This window comes from Notechis scutatus, chromosome 7 (assembly GCF_049901735.1).
Source record: "Notechis scutatus isolate UNSWTSFEM ecotype Mainland chromosome 7, rNotScu1.2, whole genome shotgun sequence".
NCBI classification, from domain to species: domain Eukaryota; kingdom Metazoa; phylum Chordata; class Lepidosauria; order Squamata; family Elapidae; genus Notechis; species Notechis scutatus.
In genome coordinates this window covers 2,906,712-2,931,212 of record NC_142015.1, presented here as the reverse complement: position 1 = coordinate 2,931,212, position 24,501 = coordinate 2,906,712, and the positions used below count along the sequence as shown (strand labels likewise).

Sequence of the window (24,501 nt, the reverse complement as noted above, 5' to 3'; positions counted from 1 at the left end):
ATTTTCCTTTCCTTTCCCTTTCCTTCCCTTCCTTCTAAAGGTTGACTCAGCCTTCCGTCCTTCCGAGGTGGGTAAAACGAGGACCCAGATTGTTTGGGGGCAAGAGGCTGACTCTATAAACCGCTTAGAGGGGGCTGGGAAGCGCTGGGAAGCACTGTGAAGCGGTAGATAAGTCTAAGGGCTATTGCTGTTTGTGACTTTCCAAGCTAGCTTCTAACGATCAAAGTCAACGGGGCAAGCTGGATTCGCTTAAGAATTGCAGCGATTCCTTAACAAACATAGCGAAAAGGTCACAAAAGTGGTTGCAATTCACTTAGCAACCCCATGGCGTGGCAACAGAAATTCTGGTTCCAATTCTGATTGTAAGTCAAGGACCACCTTTGCCATCTTAAGTGAAGGGGGAGGGAATCAAAACCGAAACCAACAGAGCATGAAAAAAAGCGATATATTTCCTAAAGTCCCATTGACACAACCCAGAAATACATTATGTATTAGATCACACACACACACACACACACAAGAGTGAAAGGTATATGAAATGTAACCTGGCTGATACTCATTCATTTGTGAATTCCGTAGGGTGAAAAACATGCACTTTGCACAACAATGGCTCAAGCATTTCTCTCTTCAGGCAAGATATACTCCAGTCCTAAATGCTGGAAAATCTCTTCCTCGGAGGCAGCGGGCAGGAAAGTTTTCTGAAGGATGGGAAAAATAAATAAATAAATACATATACCTTAATCGATCAGTGAAAACCTTTTTTTTTTTTTTTCCTTTTGGCATCCTGTCCAATGCTTGGCAAATTCCCCCATAGCTAAATCGCCTAGATCACCGCCCATACGTGTATGCTTGTGCACAATCAAGGACTTCATTCATAGCTTGTGCTAAACCAGGTTTTAATTGTATTGGTTGGAGAACTCATGACTGGCAAACTGAAATGGCTGGATTTCAGAGTAACTAACTAACTAACTAACTAACTCCTTCCTTCCTTCCTTCCTTCCTTCCTTCCTTCCTTCCTTCCTTCCTTCCTTCCTTCCTTCCTTCTTTCCTTATGTACTTACTTACTTACTTACTTGCTTACTTACTTGCTTACTTACTTATGCAGCATGGTGGCCTAGCAGTGAACCTAATCGCTTCCCACTCGGAAGGTTGAGAGTTCAGTCCTAGCTAGTGGCAGATATTTCTCTCCCCGGGAACAAAGAAAAAAATAATCTGCTGTGAATTCTGCATACGCGTCAGGAAGGGCATCTGGCGAGCAAACGCTCAGCTCCATCCAATTGCTCCTGACTCTACCCCGAATTAAGGGATTACAAGGTTGTAAAAAGGGAGTTTTATTTATTTATAAAATTTATTGGTGCCCATCTTATCTCTGGGCGGTTTACAATCTATATCATCTCTATGTCATGGCCCTGTTGGAGTCTGACTCCGAGGGAGAGATGGAACAGCTGACAGGGAGTGGGAGTGTGGCTCCGGTGGTTGTGGAGGAAACTGGGGAAGGGCACAGTCCGGCTGGGCATTCAGAGGAAGACCCAGGCCCATCCCCTCTTCATCCTAGGGCGCGCAGGGAGGAACGGATAAGGGAGAAATGTGAATGGCGTGGTCTACGGGGGAGGAAGGGGCCCTGATCTCCTTCATGGGCTGCAGCTGGGAGGACTAGTTAAAAGGACAAACTGCATATGGCAAAGATGCTGGAAGCAAAGCATGCATTCCTGTCGGAGCTTATCTGTGTTTTGGCTTCCTCCCAACTGTGGTTGCTGCGTTATCTGGTAGAAGTCTGCAATTAATCATCCTTGCCTGCCGTAGTAATTCCTTCAGTGTGCTGTGTTGGGTTTTTTAATTTCAAATTAATTTTATTTTGGGTGCGGACTGCATTTACTTCCTCTGTAAACTGTTTTAAGAGTTTGATATCCAGTCAAGGATAATTGGACCTTGGGGCCAAGTTGGAGACATTAAAGGGACTTTCTTCTATTTTTGTGACTTGGTTAATTTTGTGTCACGCCCTGGGTCATCACACTCTATCTCTGTCTATCTCTGTCTCTATCATTAACTCTGTCTCTATAATCTTTCTGTGTGTGTGAATTCACACACCCTATCTATTTATCTACCTACCTACCTATCATCATCTGTCTGTCTATTTCTACACACACACACACACACACATTAATATCAACTGCTACAATTTACTATAATCCAATTACAAATGGGGATGGTGGGGGCAGGACAGGGGGAAGGTGGGATTGGTTGTTACTCGATCAACTCCCTCCATTGTGATGCTCCCCAATTTGGGGGTCCCAAGCCAGAACTGGCCAAGCCAGGTCTTTAGACCCCTGCAAAAGGTCAGGAAGGTTAGGGGAGGTGGGGGAGAAGCAAGATGTTCCAGATGGACTCTCTTTCTGGGTGATTTAGTACCATCACAGGGCCCAGAGCTCGTCTTGATGAGTTTCTGATTCCTCTCGAGTACACAAACATGCCACAACCGCACATCCTCACTTAACAGAGAGGAATGGGAAGTTCAGAGTTTAACAAAGGAGAATCAAACAACCCCGTGGTGGAAGACTGGAGGGCTTATGGAGGCAGATCAGGAGAAGAACCAGGACCTCTCAGTGCAAGATGTCTATGCATCTATGGAGATTCTCAGTCCTCCAGGTTGTCCCAAAGGTGCTTTTTCAGGAGGCAACTGGACTTTCTGGGTTTTTTTTTTCTTTGAAGACATTTCGCTTCTCATCCAAGAAGCTTCTTCAGCTCTGAAGAGCTTCTTCAAGAATTTAAGAAGCTTCTTGGATGAGAAGCAACATCTTCAAAGAAAAAACCAGAAAAGTCGAAGTCCTCTTGGAAAAAAAAAAAAACCACCTTTGGGACATTTAAGTGCAAGATTTCCTTGGTATTTTTACACCAGAATTTGTATCCAGGTCTCACTAACCTCTTCTAATTACACCACCTGCCCTGAACCTTTGCAGAAAAAAAAAAGTTTTATCCAAAGGTGCCAAATCCAAAATCATTCCTTCTTGAGATTCTTGCTCCAGCGACCCCTTACCTGCTCCAGGTGATAGAGGCCATGGCTGTTGAGAGTCATCTTTTTCTCCTTCTTAGAGAAACGGCGGAGGTCTCGTTCGAAATTCTGGGCAAGGAAAGGGAAGGAAATGAAAGAACTTAATCCCAAGTGAAGTGCCAAGGGGGTTATTAATTTATTAATTTACCATTTCTAGGAATGCCACACTACTGAACATCCCAAATTAGATACCCATTCTGATTGCTAGGGAGCATGGAATAAAGCCTCAAACAGGTACTTCAAATAGCCAGGTAAGACAGCTTTGAAAACTAATAATATGATAACCAGATAATCCAAGAATTAGAAGCACTCTTTTGCTTTCCTCTGATTGCAATCCATTATTCCATGCCCTCTGGAACAAATAAGAATAGGCCTTCAGTTTTGTTTTGTTTCTTACAGAAATCTGAATTAAATTTCTTTTTTCCCCTCACCTTAGCTCTTTAACATATCTGTTCTGAATTTGATTTCAGTCTTCTGCAGTATTACAGAAGGAAAATGCCTAAGATTTCTTCTTCCATGGGAGATTGGGTTGAATTTGAGAAAAGACAGAAAACATCTCGAAACGCAAACAAGCCGAGGATGGGAGATTCTATGACGGGCTTATGAAATAGAAATGAGTCTTAATCCTTTGTACTAACGTTCCAGGAAGAAGAAAGTCGAGAGTTTCAAAGAGATCCTGGCCAAGAATTCAATAACAATGGAGGCCCAGAGGGTTCCTATTTCAGCCCCAACATTCTGTACTCCAAGCTCTGATCCTTGGCATTGAAACTCTGGATTAATCTCTCTTCCACTCTGCAGTGAAGGGACTTGACCTTCTCTCACAAGGCTTGCAGAAGGATTGGAGTGTAAAGGTTAAAATGAACCCTTTGTGTGCAGGAGCACCTACCATCTCCAGGTAAACTAAAAAAAAAACACCTGTTGGAAATTCTGGATGGAATGCAGGAAAAGAAAGAGAAAGAAAAAGAGAAGAGAGACAGAGACTGCCTCAAAATTTGGAGTCCGAGTTAATTTGACATCCCAAATACCTACATGGTTTAACTACATGATGGATGGATGGATGGATGGATGGATGGATGGATGGATGGAGGGAGAGAGAGAGAGAGAGAGAGAGAGAGAATAGTTGATTAGAGATATAGACACACAAATATAAATAGATGAAAGAGAGATAATAGCTGATTAAAGATATAGACACAGATATTGATAGATGAGAGAGAGAGAGAGAGAGAGAGGTAATAGTTGATTAGAGATATAGACACAGATATAAATAGACACACAGATAGAGATAGATAGATAGATAGATAGATAGAGAGAGAGAGAGTAGTTGATTAGAGATATAGATACACAGATAGAGATACATGATAGAGAGATAATAGTTGATTAGAGATATACACACAGATATAAATAGATGAAAGAGAGAACAGATATAAATAGATAGATGAAAGAGAGAGAGAGAATAGTTGATTAGAGATATTGACTGATATAAATAGATAGATAATAGAGATAGGTAGATAGATGAGAGAGGTAATAGTTGATTAGAGATATAGACACACAGATAGAAATAGATTATAGAGATAGAATAGGTAATTAGATATATAGACATACAGATAGAGATAGAAGATAGAGATAGAGAGATAATAGTTGATTAGAGATATAGACACACAGATAGAAATAGATTATAGAGATAGAATAGGTAATTAGATATATAAACACACAGATAGAGATAGATGATAGAGATAGAGAGGTAATAGTTGATTAGAAATATAGACACACAGATATAAATAGATGAGAGAGAGAGAGAATAGTTGATTAGAGATATAGACAGACAGACAGACAGACAGATAGATATAAACAGATAAACAGGCCCTGCTCCCCAATTCAGACTCCTCCTTAATTTGACATCCCCAATACCTGCATGGAAAGCTCCGTAGGAACCCTCTGACACCAACCCTTCCCCTAAGACCACGCCCAAATGAATACAAAACCACCCCAAGTCCACACACCGGAGCCAAGAACCTCCCTGGAACTCACCCGTGAGCCGGTCCAGCCAAGCAAAGCAAATGGAAACTGGCTGTACGGAGTCACAACCAAGTCCACCCGCACAGCTTTCCGGGGACTGGAGGTGCCAGGCCCCACCGAGGTGCCGAGCGTCCAAACCCCAGTGCCCCCTGGAGGGCTCCCAGCAGGGTCCCCGAGGCGGAAGATGGAAAGGCAGCGTTCAAAGTGGTCCATGGTGCTCGAACCGCCGCTAACCCACAGCTCGTCGTCTTCCAGGGAGAGCAAGCTACTTCGGTGGAAACTGTGATACAGCAAGAAGCCCTGAGGGGAGAGAATCCCAATCACGCCTAGAGATTTCAGGTAGTCCTTGACTTACAACCGTTCGTTTAGTGACCATTTGAAGTTATAACGGCAATGAAAAAAAGCGACTCGTGGCCAGTTTTCACACACTCACGACTGCTGTAGCATCCCCGGGGTGGGATTCTAACGGTTCGGACCGGTTCACACGAACCGGATGTTAAAGTTACAGCCGGTTCGGCGAAGCGGTATTTCAACACTGGCCCCGCCCCTCTGCCCCACCCCTCCCAGGAGTCTCCACGCGGCCTATTTTCAATGGACTAGATGACCTACAAGGTCCCTTCCAATTCTGTTAATCTGTATCTGTTTGGCAAGTCCTACCCTGCAGATCTCTGACCTCAGGGTAACTTTTAAAACAAACACACGTTTACTGCTTCCACTCGCATTAAGATTACTCTCCTACCACTTTGCATTCAAATCTTCGCCTACCTGCCTCTCCAGGATACCGATGACTTTGGGCAAGAGTCCCATTTCTTCACCTTCGGAAGGATGGGTGATGAGCAGGTCCACATCATGGCCACACGGCTTCCCTCTGTTGGGGACAGACAGACTGTCGCAACAAATTTCTGGCCAAGTTTGTTTTTATTGGCATTTAACATTATTAACAGTGCTAACTGTTGCTGCGTCGACCCCCATCGGCTGGATTCAGACAGAAGCATTAAATTATTACTAATTATTGTGAGTACTAAGCCAATGAGGAAAAGGAGGGAGGTAAATTTGCAATGGCAATAGGGAATAATATTAAAAAAAACCCATATTGATGATTTAAGGTGTGTCCACTGTAGCGTGGTGCACTCTCTTTGCAAAGCAGTAAATAAAATTACCACCATTTTCTCTTGGGAGTTTTGGCGGGTGGTGATCATTTATTTCAAAACTGGACAATGAATCCCACAAAATCTATTCACCTCCTAAATCCTCCGGTCAGAGTGACTGTCGCCCCAGGCAAAATCTGCTCAATCACCTGGAGTACCAAATGGCTGATGGCCTTGGCTTCCAAGAGCTCCACGGGGGTATTGAGGTCTTCATAATAAAGAAGTCCTGCAGAGAAGGGAAGAGAGGAGGAGGAGAACAGAAGGAGAAGAGAAGAGGAGGAGGAAGAGGAGAAAAAGAGAAGAGGAAGAGGAGAGGAAGAGAAGAGGAGGAAGAGGAAGAAGAGAGGGAGGAAGGAGAAAGAGACGAAGGAGTAGGGGAAGGGGAGGAGGAGAAGGAGGAAGAGGAGGAGGAGGAGGAGGAGAAAAAAGAGATGGACAGAAATGTAATTTAAGGACCGGGTTCGTATCTTGACATTTCCAAAAAGCCTTATAGAATATTGTATAATCTCCAGATATATGTAAGTTATAGATCCCATAATTCCCAACTGGCAAGTTGTTATATGGATATTAATATTGGTAATATTATTAGTACTAATATTGATATTAATATTGGTAATAATACTGAATTTCATTTCCTTCAAGGAACCAAAAAAAAATCAAATAGGGTCCATTCTTTTCTCTGGACAATAAATTATATGAAAATTTTATGTGAAGCCTTTCAGAGCTATTTATTACAAAAACCTACCAGCCCTAATCAAGCAAGATTTTAGAGGTGGACATTTGACTGGCAGGTCTGTGTGTGTAAGACAGAGATAGAGAGGTATCCTAATGAATGTTATAGATTACTAAGACATTAAATTTATTAGAGCTGTATAAAATACTAATTTGATCAGCTAGTTTGATGCTTATACTTTTCAGGAAAAAAAAAAGGTTGTTCTGTATATCATGATGTTTTAAACATAACATTGTTAAACTCGGTTAACCTTCCCCCCCGTCTCCTATTATAAAACCCAAGACTCAATCCACATATATTTATGGAAAATCAAAATGGAAAAAAAGCAATTTTATACCATGTAATAAAAACCATAGAATGACTTCTAAAGGCAGTTGCGCCAGAGTAGCAAAAAGTCTCGTAGCTTAATGAAATACTGAATAATTTACCGCTCACCCCAAAAAACCCTTTGCAGTCAAGATATTGTCAATCCCAAGTTGAAGCAAAATCATAATCACCACTCCAGCTTCTATTCTACTATGCCGTTGCTGTAATACGGTGCCGCCAATATTCAAATAAACTAAATTAAAGTTACTTCTCTTTTGCAGGAATCTCTCACCTGCCTGTTGTTCTTTGTTCAGTTTTATTTGGTGCAGCTGTAAGTCAGCGAGGGTCCTCAGCCCTTCCTGGTACCACTGGCTGGCTATCTTTACCCCAACTCCAAAGATCTTCGTGAAAAGCTATGGAAAAAAAGAAATTCCTGAAAACACCTGCCCTGTCTTGCGTAAGCAAAGGGTCCACAATTCAACAGGTCACAAAATGTGGGTTCCTCTCTGAGCTTGGTTGTTTTCCTGCAGACATTTCATTACCAAACCAGATAACATCACCAGTGCTAGAAGGGAATGGGGTTTGTAGGGAGGAGGAGGAGGAGGAGGAGGAGGAGGAGGAGGAGGAGGAGGAGGAGGAGGAGGAGGAGGAGAACTGTGGGGTCCTTGGCAGGGGTGGGATTCTACCTGTTTGGACCGGTTGTATAGAACCAGTTGTTATGATTCTGCCCAGTTCAGAGAACCGGCAAATTGTGCCACTGGCTGGCCCCACCCCTCCCTTTCCCGCCCACTTACTCCTTACCTGGCATGCATGCCATCAAACTTGCCTGTTAAGTTGCTATTTCCCCCCTTTTTTTCCCTGACCATGAGCTGTTCTGTTGTGCCGGGAGATTTAGATTAGCTAGAACGCAGGAAATCGTTGGATTTCTTGCTTTCTAGCTAATCTAAAAGCAGAGCTGAACCTTCCTTAGGACTGAAGCTTCTATTTTTCAGTGCAGACCCAGGCAGCAGATTGCAGATAGATAGATCTCTAAGTGAACCTGTGATTCTGTGCGCAACTCAATCTGCCTGCCTGCTTTGCCTGATTTAGGGTAAAAGTTGTTCTTTTTTAATAAAAAAATTAAATATTTACAATATTTACATACAAACCGTGCCCAGCCAGTCACAGGACCACCAAGCCACACCCACAAATTAGGCCACACCCATAGAACCGGTTGTTAAGAAATTTGAATCCCACCCCTGGTCCTTGGTGCTCTCTGAGCTTGGTTGTTTTCCTGCAGACATTTCATTACCAAACCAGATAACACCATCAATACGCTGGTAAGGAAACGTCTGCAAGAAAACCAGCAAACTGAGAGCATCAAGGACCCCCCATTTCAACCCTGAGCTACAAATATTCTGTTCTATTGGAAGAGACATTCAAAGAGGATTGGCATTTCCAAAAACAAAGCAAAATCATTGTTTGCCGCTAGCATTTTCCTGGACTTCTCCGGTGCGGTTTCTTAACTACAGAAAGCCGGGTTCATTCTTAAGACTAGAAAATGGGTTACAGCCCATTTTCAATCCTGGCTATTCACTGGGTGACTTTGGGCCAGCACCTCTCACTTTACATTAAAAACAAAAGCACAATAAACAACAATCCAAAATCACAGGCTCCAATTAACCTCTCCAGGCTGGCCAAGTGACTTTATAGCAATAGGCTGCATCCAAGGAGAAGTTCTTTAAACTCCTTAAATAATTTTCACAAAAATAAAATTCAGGGATGGGCCCTTCTAAAGTCGGCGGATGGGTAAACATTTGCTCCTGTGTACTTTGTATATTTTGGGATTTCACTAGACGTAGGTTCACTATTTCTAGGTTCTACTATATCACATGACCTAAAATGGACACCTAACATCAAAAATGTCATCAAAAAAAGCACAACAAAGAATGTTCTTTCTGCGCCAACTCAGAAAGCTCAAACTGCCCAAGAAGCTGCTGATCCAGTTCTACAGAGGAAGGATGGAGTCTGTCATCTGCACCTCTATAACTGTCTGGTTTGGCTCTGCAACCCAACAAGACAGACACAGACTCCAGAGGATAATTAGGACTGCAGAAAAAACAATTACTACCAACCTGCCTTCCATCAAGGACCTGTATACTGCACGAGTCACAAAGAGGGCTGTGAAAATATCTGCAGACCCCTCACATCCCGGATATAAACTGTTTCAACTCCTTCCCTCAAAACGATGCTGTAGAGCCCTGCACACCAAAACTAGACACAAGGACGTTTTTCCCTGAACGCCATCACTCTGCTAAACAAATAATTCTCTCAACATTGTCAAACTATTTACTAAGTCTACATTACTATTACTACTATTAATCCTCCCTTCCTTTCACCCATCCCCTCCCACTTGTGACTGTATGACTGTAACCTTGTTGCTTGTATCCTTACGATTTATGTTGACCATTTCCTAGTAGGATTTGATTGCTTGTTGTATCCTATGACTATCATTAAGTGTTGGACCTGATGATTCTTGACGGATGTATCTTTTCTTTTATGTACACTGAGAGCATTTGCACCAAAGACAAATTCCTTGTGTGTCCAATCACACTTGGCCAATAAAGTATTCTATTCTGTTCTATTCTATTCTATGTAGAAGTAGGTCTCTGGAACTATCAATTTAAATATAAAATATTCAGTTTTTTAAAACTTGGGGATTGAAATTTCAGCACATACTTTGACCCTAGAGTACACTGGGGCCTTGAAACTTGCATTAGCACTCCAAAACTTAAGGAGGTTAAACTTCTCCCGAAATCAGAAGGGCACCCAGGATTCAGGCAGTGAATCTCTGGCAATAGGGATACAATGAAAAGCCACATTCCAAATTCCTGGCCGTGTTCTCCCCCAATTCTAGCAGTAGCTGTTGGCTGCACCTTCATTGTCTGGTATCTCTCCGAGTGTCTGACTTTCTCCACTTCTGAAGACATCCCGTCTTCCAGCATTTCCTGTTGGGAAGACACAAACAATACAGGGTAGTCCTTGGCTTATGACCACCAATGAGTCCGACATTGCTAAATAAGACGGTTGTAAAGTGAGTTTGGTCCCATTTTACGACTTTCTTGCTACAGCTGCTAAGTGATTCACTGCAGTTGTTAAGTTAGTAACATGGTTGTTAAGTGAATCTGGCTTCCAGGAGGAGGAGGAGGAGGAGGAGGAAGAGGAGGAGGAGAAGTAGAGGAGGAAGCAAAAATGGGAGGAGAAGGAGAAGGAGGAGGAGGAAGCTAAGTAGAGGAGGAAGCAAAAGTAGTAGTAGTAGGAGGAAGATAAGTAGAGCAGGAAGCAAAAGTAGGAGAAGGAGAAGGAGAAGGAGGAGAAGGAGAAGGAGGAGAAGGAGGAAGCTAAGTAGAGGAGGAAGCAAAAGTAGTAGTAGTAGGAGGAGGAGGAGGATAAGTAGAGCAGGAAGCAAAAGTAGGAGGAGGAGGAGGAGGAGGAGGAGAAGGAGGAGAAGGAGGAAGCTAAATAGAGGAGGAAGCAAAAGTAATAGTAGGAGGAGGATAAGTAGAGCAGGAAGCAAAAGGAGGAGGAGGAGGAAAAGGAGAAGGAGGAAGCTAAGTAGAGGAGGAAGCAAAAGTAGGAGGAGGAGGAGGAGAAGGAGGAGAAGGGAAGGAAGGAGAAGGAGGAGGAGGAAAAGGAGGAAGCTAAGTAGAGGAGGAAGCAAAAGTAGGAGGAGGAGGAGGAGAAGGAGGAGGAGGAAAAGGAGGAAGCTAAGTAGAGGAGGAAGCAAAAGTAGTAGTAGTAGTAGAGGAGGAGGAGGATAAGTAGAGCAGGAAGAAAAGTAGGAGGAGGAGAAGAAGCTAAGTAGAGGAGGAAGCAAAAGTAGGAGGAGGAGGAGGAGAAGGAGGAGGAGGAAAAGGAGGAAGCTAAGTAGAGGAGGAAGCAAAAGTAGTAGTAGTAGTAGGAGGAGGAGGATAAGTAGAGCAGGAAGCAAAAAGTAGGAGGAGGAGGAGGAGGAGGAGGAAGGAGGAGGAGGAGGAGAAGGAGGAAGAAAATAGAGGAGGAAGCAAAAGTAATAGTAGGAGGAGGATAAGTAGAGCAGGAAGCAAAAGGAGGAGGAGGAGGAAAAGGAGAAGGAGGAAGCTAAGTAGAGGAGGGAAGCAAAAGTAGGAGGAGGAGGAGGAGAAGGAGGAGAAGGAGAAAGGAGGAGGAGGAAAAGGAGGAAGCTAAGTAGAGGAGGAAGCAAAAGTAGGAGGAGGAGGAGGAGAGGAGGAGAAGGAGAAGGAGGAGGAGGAAAGGAGGAAGCTAAGTAGAGGAGGAAGCAAAAGTAGTAGTAGTAGTAGGAGGAGGAGGATAAGTAGAGCAGGAAGCAAAAGTAGGAGGAGGAGGAAAAGGAGAAGGAGGAAGCTAAGTAGAGGAGGAAGCAAAAGTAGGAGGAGGAGGAGAGGAGGGAGGAGGAGGAAAAGGAGGAAGCTAAGTAGAGGAGGAAGCAAAAGTAGTAGTAGTAGAGAAGGAGGAGGAGAAGGAGGATAAGTAGAGCAGGAAGCAAAAGTAGGAGGAGGAGGAGAAGGAGGAAGGCTAAGTAGAGGAGGAAGCAAAAGTAGTAGTAGTAGTAGTAGGAGGAGGAGGATAAGTAGAGCAGGAAGCAAAAAAGTAGGAGGAGGAGGAGAAGGAGGAAGCTAAGTAGAGGAGGAAGCAAAAGTAGTAGGAGTAGTAGTAGTAGGAGGAAGGTAGGATAGGAGTAGAGCAGGAAGCAAGTAGAGGAGGGCAAAGGAGGAGGAGGAGAAGGAGGAGGAGGAGAAGGAGGAGGAGGAAAAGGAGGAAGCTAAGTAGAGGAGGAAGCAAAAGTAGTAGTAGTTGGAGGAGGATAAGTAGAGCAGGAAGCAAAAGTAGGAGGAGGAAGAGAAGAAGGAGAAGGACGAGGAGGACGATGAGAAGGAGAGGGGGGGGAGGAATGAAGGAAGAAAGAAACAAACAAACATTTTAAAGATGAAAGCAAGAACCCAAACCAGGGTCACCGCAGTGCAAAACGAACAGGACGGGATGACCCGACTCTTCCTCTACCTGGACAATTCTCCGCGAATGCTCCCCAATGCCGGGCACGGTGTGGAGTTGCTGGATTCTGCGGACCTTCCCGGGGAGGGCCTTAAGCACCGAAGCCGCCCTGGAAAAGGCCAAGCTGCGAACCTCACTCCCAGCGAATTTGGCCTCTTCCGCCATGGTTTCTAGGGCCTCCTAGGAAAAGGCAGTCAGGTCACCATGACACCTGGGGAGACACCCTTGGCCCACACCAAGCCCTCCAAAGGGGTTCAGACTCTTAGACCTCTCCACCTTCCAGCTGTTTCTCCCCCCCCCCCCCACTAAAAATGACACCAGAATAGGGAAATGGGATATAACACAACATAAATACAGGGATAAAGATAAGACAATGTAATATGTTATAATGAATTATAACGGAACGAATATTATGAATTGAGATATCTTAAAAACTGAAATTTGCTCGAAAAGGATGCTATAGTTCAGGGTCTTCAACCTTGGCTTGCTTTAAGCCTGGAGGACTTCAAATCCCAGAATTCCCAGCCCCAAAGCTGGCTGGGGAATTCTGGGAGTTGAAGTCCTCCAGGCTTAAAGTAGCCAAGGTTGGAGACCCCTGCTATAGTTGATAAGTAAAGTCCAATAAGCAGTTCATAACAATATAATATGCATATTTATGTCAAATCAATTTTAATAATGTACTGTGGTTGGAAGGGAAGGACTGTGGATATTGTGCACAAGAAGGTTTGGACCGACCGGCACACTGTACAATGGAAAGAAGGTTTTATGTTTTTCTGTTTGTTTCTGTTTGTTGTTAAAAAAATAAAATATATATATATAATAAAAATGACACCTGAAAACACACCAATAAGGCAACCCCTTAAAAAGACTGACATGGAAAGGAAAACCCAGGTATTCCTCAACTTACGACCACAACTGAGCCTAAAATTTCTGTTGCTAAGCCAGACATCTCCTAATTGAATTTTGCCCCATTTTATGACTGAAGTCCACACCTCCCTAAGTGGCAGAGGTTGACTGGTCTTCCTGAAGTCCCATTACCGTGAGCGTGGAGTTGGGGTGCAGCAGCGGAGTCCGTCTCTGGCAGATGTAGGGAGCCACCTGGACCTTTTCCTCTGGTGGCTCTGCAGGAGTGGCCACCTGGACAAAAGGGAACAGGTGAGATGCTTTGGAAGTGTCCAAGTCATCCTCCAATGAAAGCCATCATTAAACTGCAAGCTTTTGCTCTGATTCACATTCCAGCAAAGTCTCAGAAACCATGGGAAGGAAGGGAGGGAGGGAGGGAGGGAGGGAGGGAGGGAGGAGGGAGGAAGGAAGGAAGAAGGAAGGAAGGAAAAAGGGAGGGAGGGAGGGAAGGAGGGAAGGAAGGGAAGGGAAAGGAAAGGAAAGGAAAGGAAGGGGAAGGAAGGGAAGGGAAGGGAAGGAAGGAAGAAGGGAAAGGGAAGGAAGAAGGAAGGGAAGGAAGGGAAGGGAAGGGAAGGAAAGGAAGAAGGGAAAGGAAGGGAAGGAAGAAGGGAAGGAAGGAAAGGAAAGGAAAGGAAGAAGGAAGGGAAGGGAAGGAAAGGGAAAGGAAGAAGGAAAGGGAAGGAAAGGAAGGAGGGAAGGGAAAGGGAAGGAAAGGAAGAAGGAAAGGAAGGGAAGGAAGAAGGAAAGGAAGGAAGAAGGAAGGGAAAGGGAAGGGAAGGAAAGGAAAGGAAGAAGGGAAGGGAAGGGAAGGAAGAAGGGAAGGAAAGGGAAGGAAAGGAAGAAGGAAAGGAAGGAAGAAGGGAAGGAAGGAAAGGAAAGAAAGGAAAGGGAAGGAAGGGAAGGAAAGGAAAGGAAGAAGGAAAGGAAGGAAGAAGGAAGGAAGGAAGGAAAGGAAAGGGAAAGGGAAGGAAAGGAAGGAAGGAAGGGAAGGAAGGAAGGGAAGGGAAGGGAAGGAAGGAAAGGAAGAAGGGAAAGGAAGGGAAGGAAGAAGGGAAGGGAAGGAAAGGAAAGGAAAGGAAGAAGGGAAGGAAGGGAAGGAAAGGAAAGGAAAGAAGAAGGGAAAGGAAGGAAAGGAAGGAGGAAGGAAAGGGAAGGAAAGGGAAGGGAAAGGGGAAGGAAGAAGGAAAGGGAAGGAAGGGAAGGGAAAGGGAAGGGAAGGAAAGGAAAGGAAGAAGGAAGGAAGGAAGGAAGAAGGGAAGGAAAGGAAGGAAAGGAAGAAGGAAAGGGAAGGAAGAAGGGAAGGAAAGGAAAGGAAAGGAAAGGAAGGAAAGGGAAGGAAAGGAAAGGAAGAAGGAAAGGGAAGGAAGAAGGGAAGGAAAGGAAGGAAAGGAAAGGAAAGGAAAGGAAGAAGGGAAGGGAAGGAAAGGAAAGGAAAGGAAAGGAAGAAGGGAAAGGGAAGGAAGGGAAGAAGGGAAGGGAAGGGAAGGAAAGGAAGAAGGGAAAGGGAAGGGAAGGAAGAAGGGAAGGAAAGGAAGGAAAGGAAAGGAAAGGAAGAAGGGAAGGAAGGGAAGGGAAGGGAAGGGAAAGGAAAATAGATGGAAGGTGGGAAAGAGGGAGTGAAGGTGGGAGGAATACTTAAGACCAACCAATAATGGCTGGTTTAAACACTACCAGTTATGTTGCTTAAGCCATAGTATTAGTACACACACTACACACTAACTCCTACTTTACCAGTCAAAATGGCTGTTTCCCACAGAATACTAGGTCAAATGAAATAAATCTTTGGCAAGGACGACAAATAAGTTTTTCTCCCCATCTTTTCCTTTACTGAGGGATTTCGTCTAGAATTCAGGGATGGTTTCCTTTGGGGGTAGATACACAAGGAGGTTTGGGCCATCCCCGAAGGACTCCGGCTTCCGTACCTTCAGGCGGTGCCTGGGTTCAATCTCAACGGGCCGCCTGGCACTCATGCTCTCCGTGAACCAGCTGAAGTCCAGCAGAGCGGGCCCATCCCCTGCGGCATTGGCAGGCGGCCTCCCATTCTTCTTCAGCCACTCAACCACTTCATCTCCAGAATTGCCTTCGGACACAACGTGAGTCACTTTCTCACTAGGACAAAAGCAAAAAAAGATTTAGGGCGCTGGGGTCCATCACAGGATTGACAGCTTAGATGAGATCAGCTCTTGGCGCTCCCTTGGCTTCAAGATGGAGAAGTCAGGAGCCCAAGGTAGCCTCGGCTAGTTGTGGCTACTATTCTGCCGTTGTTAAAGGTGTAACAAAACCCATCCCTTCTGAGATGTCTGGGGCAGGGTCCCCAAACTTGGCAACTTTAAGACTTGTGGACTTCAACTTGTTCAGAGTAAATTCAGCGCCAGAAAAATAAACGCAGGTGACTGAGGCTTCGTTGAACTTCTTTATCAACATATAAAGTAAATTTTACAATACCAGTTGTAGATTTCTCCAACATTTCTCCAAACTCAAAACAGAAGCAGACAGGTTACAGGTTCAAAGCAGAACAGAAACTCAGGAGTTCAGAAAACAGACCTCAGTTTCACTTTAGTTCAGCAGGCAAGCAAGACACACAGCAGAGGAGAGAAGCAGTTTCATCTTCAACAGACAGACTCAGAGCTTAACATGGCTTCAGAGCTGCAGAGCTTAATAGAGAGCCATGCCTAGGCTACTTCTAGTTTCAGTTTCCAAACAGTCCTCATTGGCTGACTTAAGTTTCTATGCCTATTCATTGGCTGACCTTGTTACCATGCTCTATTCCAGATCATGAATATACTCCGACACAACTCCCAGAATTCCCTGGCGCTTTTTGATGTGTCTCCCCATTGCGACCTGCTTACTCACTTGTAATCCCTTTCTCCACAATCTCTCTGCTCTATAAGGTGGGAGGAAAAGAAATAGGTATGGCTGGCTGAGGAATTCTGGGAGTTGAAGTCCACGAGTTTTCAAGTGGCCAAGGGTGGAGATCCCTGACCGCTACCTCCTCTTGGAAGAATCCAGGGATCCATGATTCAGCGCAAGCGAGCATTTGAACCGTTGTTCGGCTTCCAAGATTCCTCAATTAAAAAAAACACCCCCTCCCCTAATTTCCACTTCAAAGAGGGATTCCTCTTGGCTTACACTCTTCCTGGCCCTTCAGCCCACTCCCACGGGGACACCTACCGGCAAGGATCATCTACCCAGAAGCCTCTGCTGCGAGCCAAGGAGGTGAGGAACGTTTTCCGGCTGGAGCCCATCCGCTTCTCAACCAGGCCGAGCACCACTTCAGGGAAACGCACCGGGTACTCGGAGTTAGCTGGCTGACCCGGCTCGGCCCGAGGGGGGCGCCGTTTTTTCACCGGCAGTTGGGCCATGATCTGCCCCCTGATGGGACACACTCGTCCTTCTCCCCAGAAGCCTACTTGGAGAAACAAATCATTTTTGTTTTAATGTGTTGGTGGCACAGTTTAATTCTGTGTCATTTGTCAGTGGCGTGGTAGTACTGCAGGCTACTTCTGCTGCCTGCCGGCTGCCTGCAATTTGGCAGCCCGGATCCCACCAGGCTCAAGGTTGACTCAGCCTTCCCTCCTTCCGAGGTGGGTAAAATTAGGACCCAGATGGTTGGGGGCAAGAGGCGGACTCTGTAAACCACTTAGAGAGGGCTGGAAAGCATTGTGAAGCAGTAGATAAGTCTAAGTGCTATTGCTCTTCCTTTCTCCCTTCCTCCTTCCTTTCCTTCCTCCTTTCCTTCCTCCCTCCCTTCCTCCATCCTTTTTCCTTCCTTCCGTCCTCCCTCCTTTCCTTCCTCCTTCCTTTCCTCCCTCCATTCCTTCTTTCCTCCTTCTCTCCTTTTCTCCCTCCCTCTCTCCTTCCTTTCCTCCCTCCATTCCTTCTTTCCTCCCTCCCTCATCCTTCTGTCCTTCCAAGGTGGGTAAAATGAGGACCCAGATTGTTGGGGGCAAGAGGCTGACTCTGTAAACCACTTAGAGAGGGCTGTAAAGCACTATGAAGTGGTATATAAGTCTAAGTGCTACTGCTGCTGTTATTTATTATTATTATTATCATTACTAGCATACATTGATATATCACAGTAACCAGGAGACCCCAATGCTATTGCAGACTAGTAGTTTGGCTAGCCAAGGTATCAGCCCTGTTATGGGACATGCCTGTGCGCTGCCTAAGGTGTGTCATAGGAGGGAGAACTGGCTTCACACCCAGTGGAAAGACACGTGTCGTCTAAGGCCCCCTTCCTTCCCAGAATTGCCTTGCGAATGGGTGCTGCAACTGGGAAGGTTCAGAGGTGTCTTCAATCTGAGTGCCTGCATAGAGCACCAGCTCGTCTCCCCACTGAAGTGGTACCTATCTATCTACTCGCATAGAACATGCTTTAGAACTGTTAGGTGGACAGAGGCTGAGGCCGGTGAGAGGAGCTCACCCTGCCATGGATTGCTAGGGCTCAAACTGCCGGAGCAGAGACCATCTCCAGTGTCATTAAGGCATTGAGAAGAAAAAAGAGAGAGAGAGAGAGAATGAAAGTGAGAATGAGAGAAAGAATGAGAAAGAAAGAAAGAAAAAGAAAGCGAGAGAAAGAATGAAAGAGAAAGTGAGAGAAAGAAAGAAAAAGAGAAAGAAACACGAGAATGAGAGAAACAGTGAAAGAGAGAATGAGAGAAAGTGAAAGAGAGAAAGAAAGGAGGGAGAAAAGAAAAGAGTGAGAGAATGAAAGTGAGAATGAGAGAAAGAATGAGAGAGAAAGAAAAAGAAAGCGAGAGAAAGAATGAAATGAAAGAGAAAGAGTGAAAGAGAGAGAGAAAGAAAAAGAAACATGAGAGAGAATGAGAGAAACTGTCAGCCTCAAGAGATACCCATCCCTACCTATCAAGATATATCCGCTCCTAATTATGGTTCATTTGTTGCTATGCTTTTTACTTCTCTTTCGGCTGTCATGAAACGGTGGGAGGGGGAATCTTCGAAGGGAAGAAGGCAGGAGGTGTTTTGCATTCTTTTGCTGGGTAAGGAAAGGGAGGGGGATTCTTTGTTGTAACTTTCCATTTCTCACTAACCTCTGTCCTCTTATATGCGCAACTGCGAACTTTTATCAAAATATGTCAAGGTCACTGACAGTAGCCTCATCATCACCTAGAGATGACCACATGATCCTATTCAGAAGTTTTAATTGGAAGAATCATTTGATCTCTGGAGGGGGGGGAGCAATTCTATCCCTTTGTATATGCATTTTACCCGCCAATATTTTAGTTTCGGAATTGATTCTGTTTGCTACCATTCATTTTCCAGTAAAAGATAAATTCTGCTCTACACCATGGAGTCTGAGTATTTCTTTCTTGGGATCTAGAAGGAGCACAGTCTGACATTATTCCGTCTTCTCTTTCGGCTGTCATGAAACGGTGGGAGGGGGGAATTCATCCCGTCTTTTGCAAAAATAGCAATGCCCATCACCAACCTTCTGAAGACAAAGGGGGAAGCGAAACCAAAACCCAGCCAACCGTTGAATTGGTCCATGGAATGCCAAGCCGCATTTGAAAAGTTAAAAAGACTTTTTGCTGCAGAACCAGTATTGAAACACCCCGACATGGATGCCCCTTTCGTGATCCAAGCTGATGCAAGCGATGTGGCGGTGGGGGCGGTTCTACTTCAATTAAATGAGAAGGGGACGCTACAGCCGTGTGCTTATACCTCCCGAAAATTGACTGACACTGAAAGGAGATGGGCCGTCTGGGAGAAGGAAGCTTTTGCAGTCCGTTGGGCTCTTCTAACCTGGAGACAATTTTTGGAAGGAGCGAAGCATCCTTTTGAGGTATGGACGGACCATAAAAATCTGGAAGCTTTAAAGACTCCTCGAAAGCTATCTCCTAAGCAGGTTAGGTGGGCTCAGTTTTTCAAGCGATTCAATTTCTCGTTGAAGTATATCCCAGGGGGAAAATTTTTATGGCGGATGCTTTGTCTAGAATGCCTCAATACAACAGTATCCGAAAAGAAGTGGTAAGACCAATCGTGTCCACTACACAGCTGGCTGCTCCTGTAATTACCAGAGCACAAAAAAGAGACCAGGAGAGGGATCTGTCCACTGACCTGATGGAACGATTTAAAGAGGCTTTGAAAACAGATGAGTGGTTCCTAGCAAATACGAATAATTGCACTATTCGAAATGGTCTAGCCTGGATAGGTGCAAAATTGTATGTACCCCAAATCCTAAGAAGCCAAGTTTTACAACAAACTCATGATTCTAAAGCGGCTGGTCATTTTGGGTTTGTGAAGACTCTACATTTGGTGAAACGACAATTCTGGTGGCCTTCGCTGAAAAAGGACATTGAGACTTATGTGGCGAGCTGTCCAGTTTGTGCTTCAGCGAAAAGGCCGCCTGGTAAACCACCAGGTTTGTTGCAGAATGTGGCCAGGCCAACGGCACCTTGGAAGGAAATTTCCATGGACTTTATAGTAGATCTACCCGAGAGTGTTGGACATACTGTCATTTGGGTAGTGACTGATTTGTTTTCCAAACAAGCTCATTTCATCCCTTGCTCTAAGATTCCTTCAGCGAAATCATTGGCCAGAATGTTCATTATACATGTCTACAGGTTGCATGGCGTTCCTGAGCGTGTAGTTTCTGATCGGGGGTCCAATTTACCTCGAACTTTGGAGAGAATTCTTGAAATTGATAGGCTCCGCCCAGAGCCTAAGCTCCGCCCATCATCCCCAAACAAATGGGGCCTGTGAGAGAACAAACGGGTGTTAGAACAGTACCTCAGATGTTATATAAACTATCAGCAAGATAATTGGGTGGATTTACTGCCTTTTGCGGAGGTGGCGTATAATAATTCTGTACACAGTAGTACGGGATTTACCCCTTTCAAAGTAGCCACGGACAAGATTTTGTGCCCATACCTGAACTGCCTCGAGAAAACCCCACTATCCAATCGTTGGACGATTGGATATCTAAGCTTCAACAAAATTGGCCGGTCGTTCGTAAAGCTCTGGACGAGGCACACCAATCTCATAAAAAATTTGCTGACAGGAAGCGAGCCCCACAAATGATGTATAAGGTGGGCGATAAAGTTTTCCTCTCGACCAGATATTTGCAGACTACACAGAAGTCGAAGAAGTTGGGTCCTAAGTACGTGGGACCTTTTCCCATTGAGAGGATTGTAAACCGGTGACTGTTCAACTGACTTTACCAAAGACTCTTCGTCAGTATTCATCCTGTTTTCCATGTTAGTTTGTTGAAACCAGAACATACCAGTACTTTGCGGCCGACCCAGTCTGATCCACCGCATACCCTGTTAATCGAGGGGGAACAACATTTCGAGATTAAAGAAATTCTAGATTCTAGGAAATGGAGGGGTCGTGTCCAATATCTTGTAGCGTGGAAACATTTTCCTCTTTCCCAAGCTGAATGGGTTAATGAAAAGGACATTAGGGCCCCTGATTTGCTAAAAAAGTTTTATGCCAAATACCCTGATAAACCCTAGGAATGTATGCCAATGTTAATACATAATTGTTTTTCTCTTACAGGGACTAATGTCCTTCTTCTAGGGGGTCCGAATGTCAGCCTCAAGAGATACCCATCCCTACCTATCAAGATATATCCGCTCCTAATTATGGTTCATTTGTTGCTATGCTTTTACTTCTCTTTCGGCTGTCATGAAACGGTGGGAGGGGGAATCTTCGAAGGGAAGAAGGCAGGAGGTGTTTTGCATTCTTTTGCTGGGTAAGGAAAGGGAGGGGGGATTCTTTGTTGTAACTTTCCATTTCTCACTAACCTCTGTCCTCTTATATGCGCAACTGCGAACTTTTATCAAAATATGTCAAGGTCACTGACAGTAGCCTCATCATCACCTAGAGATGACCACATGATCCTATTCAGAAGTTTTAATTGGAAGAATCATTTGATCTCTGGAGGGGGGGGAGCAATTCTATCCCTTTGTATATGCATTTTACCCGCCAATATTTTAGTTTCGGAATTGATTCTGTTTGCTACCATTCATTTTCCAGTAAAAGATAAATTCTGCTCTACACCATGGAGTCTGAGTATTTCTTTCTTGGGATCTAGAAGGAGCACAGTCTGACAGAAACAATGAAAGAGAGAATGAGAGAAAGTGAAAGAGGGAAAGAAAAAAGTGAGAGAGAAAAGAAAGAAAGAGAAAGAGTGAGAAAATGAAAGTAGAGAATGAGAGAAAGAATGAGAGAGAGAGAAAGAAAAAGAAAGCGAGAGAAAGAATGAAATGAAAAAGAAGGAGTGAAAGAGAGAGAGAAAGAAAAAGAAACATGAGAGAGAGAATGAGAGAAACAATGAAAGAGAGAATGAGAGAAAGTGAAAGAGGGAAAGAAAGAAAGAAGTGAGGGAGAAAAGAAAGAAAGAAAGAGTGAGAAAATGAAAGTGAGAATGAGAGAAAGAATGAGAGAGAGAGAAAGAAAAAGAAAGCGAGAGAAAGAATGAAATGAAAGAGAAAGAGTGAAAGAGAGAGAGAAAGAAAAAGAAACATGAGAGAGAGAATGAGAGAAACAATGAAAGAGAGAATGAGAGAAAGTGAAAGAGGGAAAGAAAGAAAGAAGTGAGGGAGAAAAGAAAGAAAGAAAGAGAGAGAAAATGAAAGAGAGAATGAGAGAAAGAATGAGAGAGAGAGAAAGAAAAAGAAAGCGAGAGAAAGAATGAAATGAAAGAGAAAGAGTGAAAGAGAGAGAGAAAGAAAAAGAAACATGAGAGAGAGAATGAGAGAAACAATGAAAGAGAGAATGAGAGAAAGTGAAAGAGGGAAAGAAAGAAAGAAAGAAGTGAGGGAGGGAAGAAAGAAAGAAAGAAAGAAAGAAAGAAAGAAAGAAAGAAAGAAAGAAAGAAAGAAAGAAAGAAAGAAAGAAAATCATTAATAGGCATCAGGGAAAAGCAGTGAGAAATAGCCTCACCCGCCTGGAACCCAACAAGCCACATTCCCAACATTAGTCTGTGGAGATTCTCCGTCACCCAGGCCATGGTTATCCCAAAGGCGCAACTGTTTTATGTTTTCTTTTGAAGATGTTTCGCTTCTCATCCAAGAAGCTTCTTCAGCATCTCTCCAACCTCACCATCCTGGCAGAGCTGAAGAAGCTTCTTGGAAAAAGAAGCGAAACGTCTTCAAAAGAAAAACAAGAATAAAATCCAGGTGCCTCCTGGGGGGAAAGGCACCTTTGAGATTCCCAACGTTTCCTTTTTTAAAAGAAAAGGAAAAAGGAGAGTCAGCTTAGCTCAGCCGCCAAGTGAGATACCCGGCAGGTGGTTCTCAGGTAGCCTCCTTCGCTTTCCTTTCTCATTCTTCTATCTAGAGCAGGGTCTCCAACCTTGGCCACTTTAAGCCTGGAGGACTTCAACTCCCAGAATTCCCCAGCCAGCTTTGCTAAACCATGGTGTGCTTTCTTTAGCTTTCCTTCCTTTAGCACAGGTTCACTTGGCCACTTTGCCTGGAGGACTTAACTCCCAGAATCCCAGCCAGCAAAGCTGGCTGGGGAATTCTGGGAGTTGAAGTCCTCCAGGCTTAAAGTGGCCAAGGTTGGAGACCCCTGCTCTAGGGGGCAGCAGGGATGTCTTAAGGCAGGGGCCTGGAGGGGCCTTGCCCGCGGGCCCAGGGGTGGTATTCAATTTTTTTTTACTACCGGTTCTGTGGGCGGGGCTTGGAGGGTGTGGTGTGACTTGGTAGGCATAGCTTGGTGGGCGTGGCAGGGGAAGGATATACTGCAAAATCCCCCTTCCCTCCCCGCCCCGCTAAACCTGCTTTCCAGCTCCGTTCTCCTGGGCAGGGCAACCAAAGGAGACCCAGCCGATCAGCTGTGGGTGTGGCTTGGTGGGCGTGTTCTGTGGGCGTGGCTTGGTGGGAGTAGCAGGGGAAGGATATACTGCAAAATCCCCCTTCCCTCCCCGCCCCGCTAACCTGCTTTCCAGCTCCGTTCTCCTGGGCAGGGCAACCAAAGGAGACCCAGCCGATCAGCTGTGGGTGTGGCTTGGTGGGCGTGTTCTGTGGGCGTGGCTTGGTGGGAGTAGCAGGGGAAGGATATACTGCAAAATCCCCCTTCCCTCCCCACCCCGCTAACCTGCTTTCCAGCTCCGTTCTCCTGGGCAGGGCAACCAAAGGAGATCCAGCCGATGGGAGCAGGCCAGCCAGTTCTCCAAATTACTCAAAATTTCCCGCTCCTGGTTCTCCAGAACTGGTCGGAACCGGCTGAATCCCACCTCTGTGTGGGCCCCACCAGCATAGGGGCCCCATACTAAGCTGTGTATGTTAACCTTTCAATGCCCCCATAAATACAGCAACATATTTATGACATTTTACTGCTTTTTTTTTTTACAATTAATACGAACATGCAAAATAAGATGTTTCATGTTATCAACCCTTTACATTGTTACTACTCCTGGGAGTAGCTGTCATAAGGGCCCCAGGACATTGCTTGGCCCCGGGGGCCCATAATGCTGTTAAGACGGCCCTGCTCGTGGGGGGAGGGGTAAGAGTAGGTTGCTTCCCACGCCTTCTTGGTCAGCTTGGGGGTGGGGGTAGGGGAAGAAGGATGATGGGGGGGACTCAAAACTGCAAAACTGCAAAACTTAAACCTCCCTCCCCCTCCCCCCACTTCGGAGAGAAAGTGATTTTTTTTTTACCCGCAAAGCTTCCGCGCCTCTTTTACTCCCGCAACCCACCGAACTTGCAGCCGGAAAAGTGCCAGGCGGGGGAGAGGAGGGGAGGATTTCCCCTCCCCCACCGGGTGCAGCATCTGCTCCAGCTGCGGTCCGAAGGAAGCCCCACCCCCACTGTCCCCGCCCACTCTTGCAAATAAGCTCCCGGGCGGGGCGGGGGAGGGGCCCCCCTCCACCAGGGGCAGCATCTGCTCCAGCTGCGGTCCGAAGGAAGCCCCACCCCCCACCCCACTGTCCCCGCCCACTCTGCAAATAAGCTCCGGGCGGGGCGGGGGAGGGAAGGGCTCCCCCGCCTCCACCAGGGGCAGCATCTGCTCCAGCTGCGGTCCGAAGGAAGCCCCACCCCACTGTCCCCGCCCACTCTTGCAAATAAGCTCCCGGGGGGCGGGGAGGGAAGGGCTCCCCTCCACCAGGGGCAGCATCTGCTCCAGCTGCGGTCCGAAGGAAGCCCCACCCCCACCCCCACTGTCCCCGCCCACTCTTGCAAATAAGCTCCCGGGCGGGGCGGGGGAGGGAGGGCTCCCCCCGCCTCCACCAGGGGCAGCATCTGCTCCAGCTGCGGTCCGAAGGAAGCCCCACCCCCCACTGTCCCCGCCCACTCTGCAAATAAGCTCCCGGGCGGGGCGGGGGAGGGAAGGGCCCCCCCTCCTCC

The 24,501-nt window shown here is 45.7% G+C and overlaps 1 protein-coding gene across 4 annotated transcripts; it reads right to left on the bottom strand.

Moving 5' to 3' along the window:
• Positions 1 to 430: 430 nt before the first annotated feature.
• POLM (DNA polymerase mu) lies at positions 431 to 24,060 on the bottom strand. Of its 4 annotated transcripts, none has more exons than XM_087969911.1 (12): positions 23,814 to 24,060; positions 16,358 to 16,595; positions 15,109 to 15,295; positions 13,322 to 13,420; positions 12,293 to 12,463; positions 10,168 to 10,239; positions 7,545 to 7,665; positions 6,307 to 6,439; positions 5,831 to 5,933; positions 5,078 to 5,365; positions 3,035 to 3,118; positions 431 to 698 (listed from the first exon to the last, which is right to left on the bottom strand). In XM_087969911.1, exons 2-12 carry the CDS (start codon positions 16,546 to 16,548, stop codon positions 612 to 614), a joined length of 1,536 nt encoding a protein of 511 aa, XP_087826037.1. In that variant the 5' UTR covers positions 16,549 to 16,595; positions 23,814 to 24,060; the 3' UTR covers positions 431 to 611. The 4 variants fall into 4 exon arrangements, with proteins under 4 accessions (XP_087826037.1, XP_087826036.1, XP_087826039.1 ...); XM_087969910.1 differs by having other exon boundaries at positions 16,358 to 16,592; XM_087969913.1 differs by having other exon boundaries at positions 23,853 to 24,060.
• Between the last annotated feature and the right edge of the window lie 441 nt (positions 24,061 to 24,501).

Bases quoted from the DNA above. Each gene is read 5' to 3' on its own strand.
- POLM (XM_087969911.1), bottom strand. From the start codon at position 16,548: ATGGCCCAACTGCCGGTGAAAAAACGGCGCCCCCCTCGGGCCGAGCCG. The intron at 13,421-15,108 runs GTACGGAAGCCG...CCTTTTGTCCAG, and splicing joins AACCCAGGCACCGCCTGAAG to GTGGCCACTCCTGCAGAGCC. The intron at 6,440-7,544 runs GTGAGAGATTCC...CCTTCTCTGCAG, and splicing joins GAACAAAGAACAACAGGCAG to GACTTCTTTATTATGAAGAC.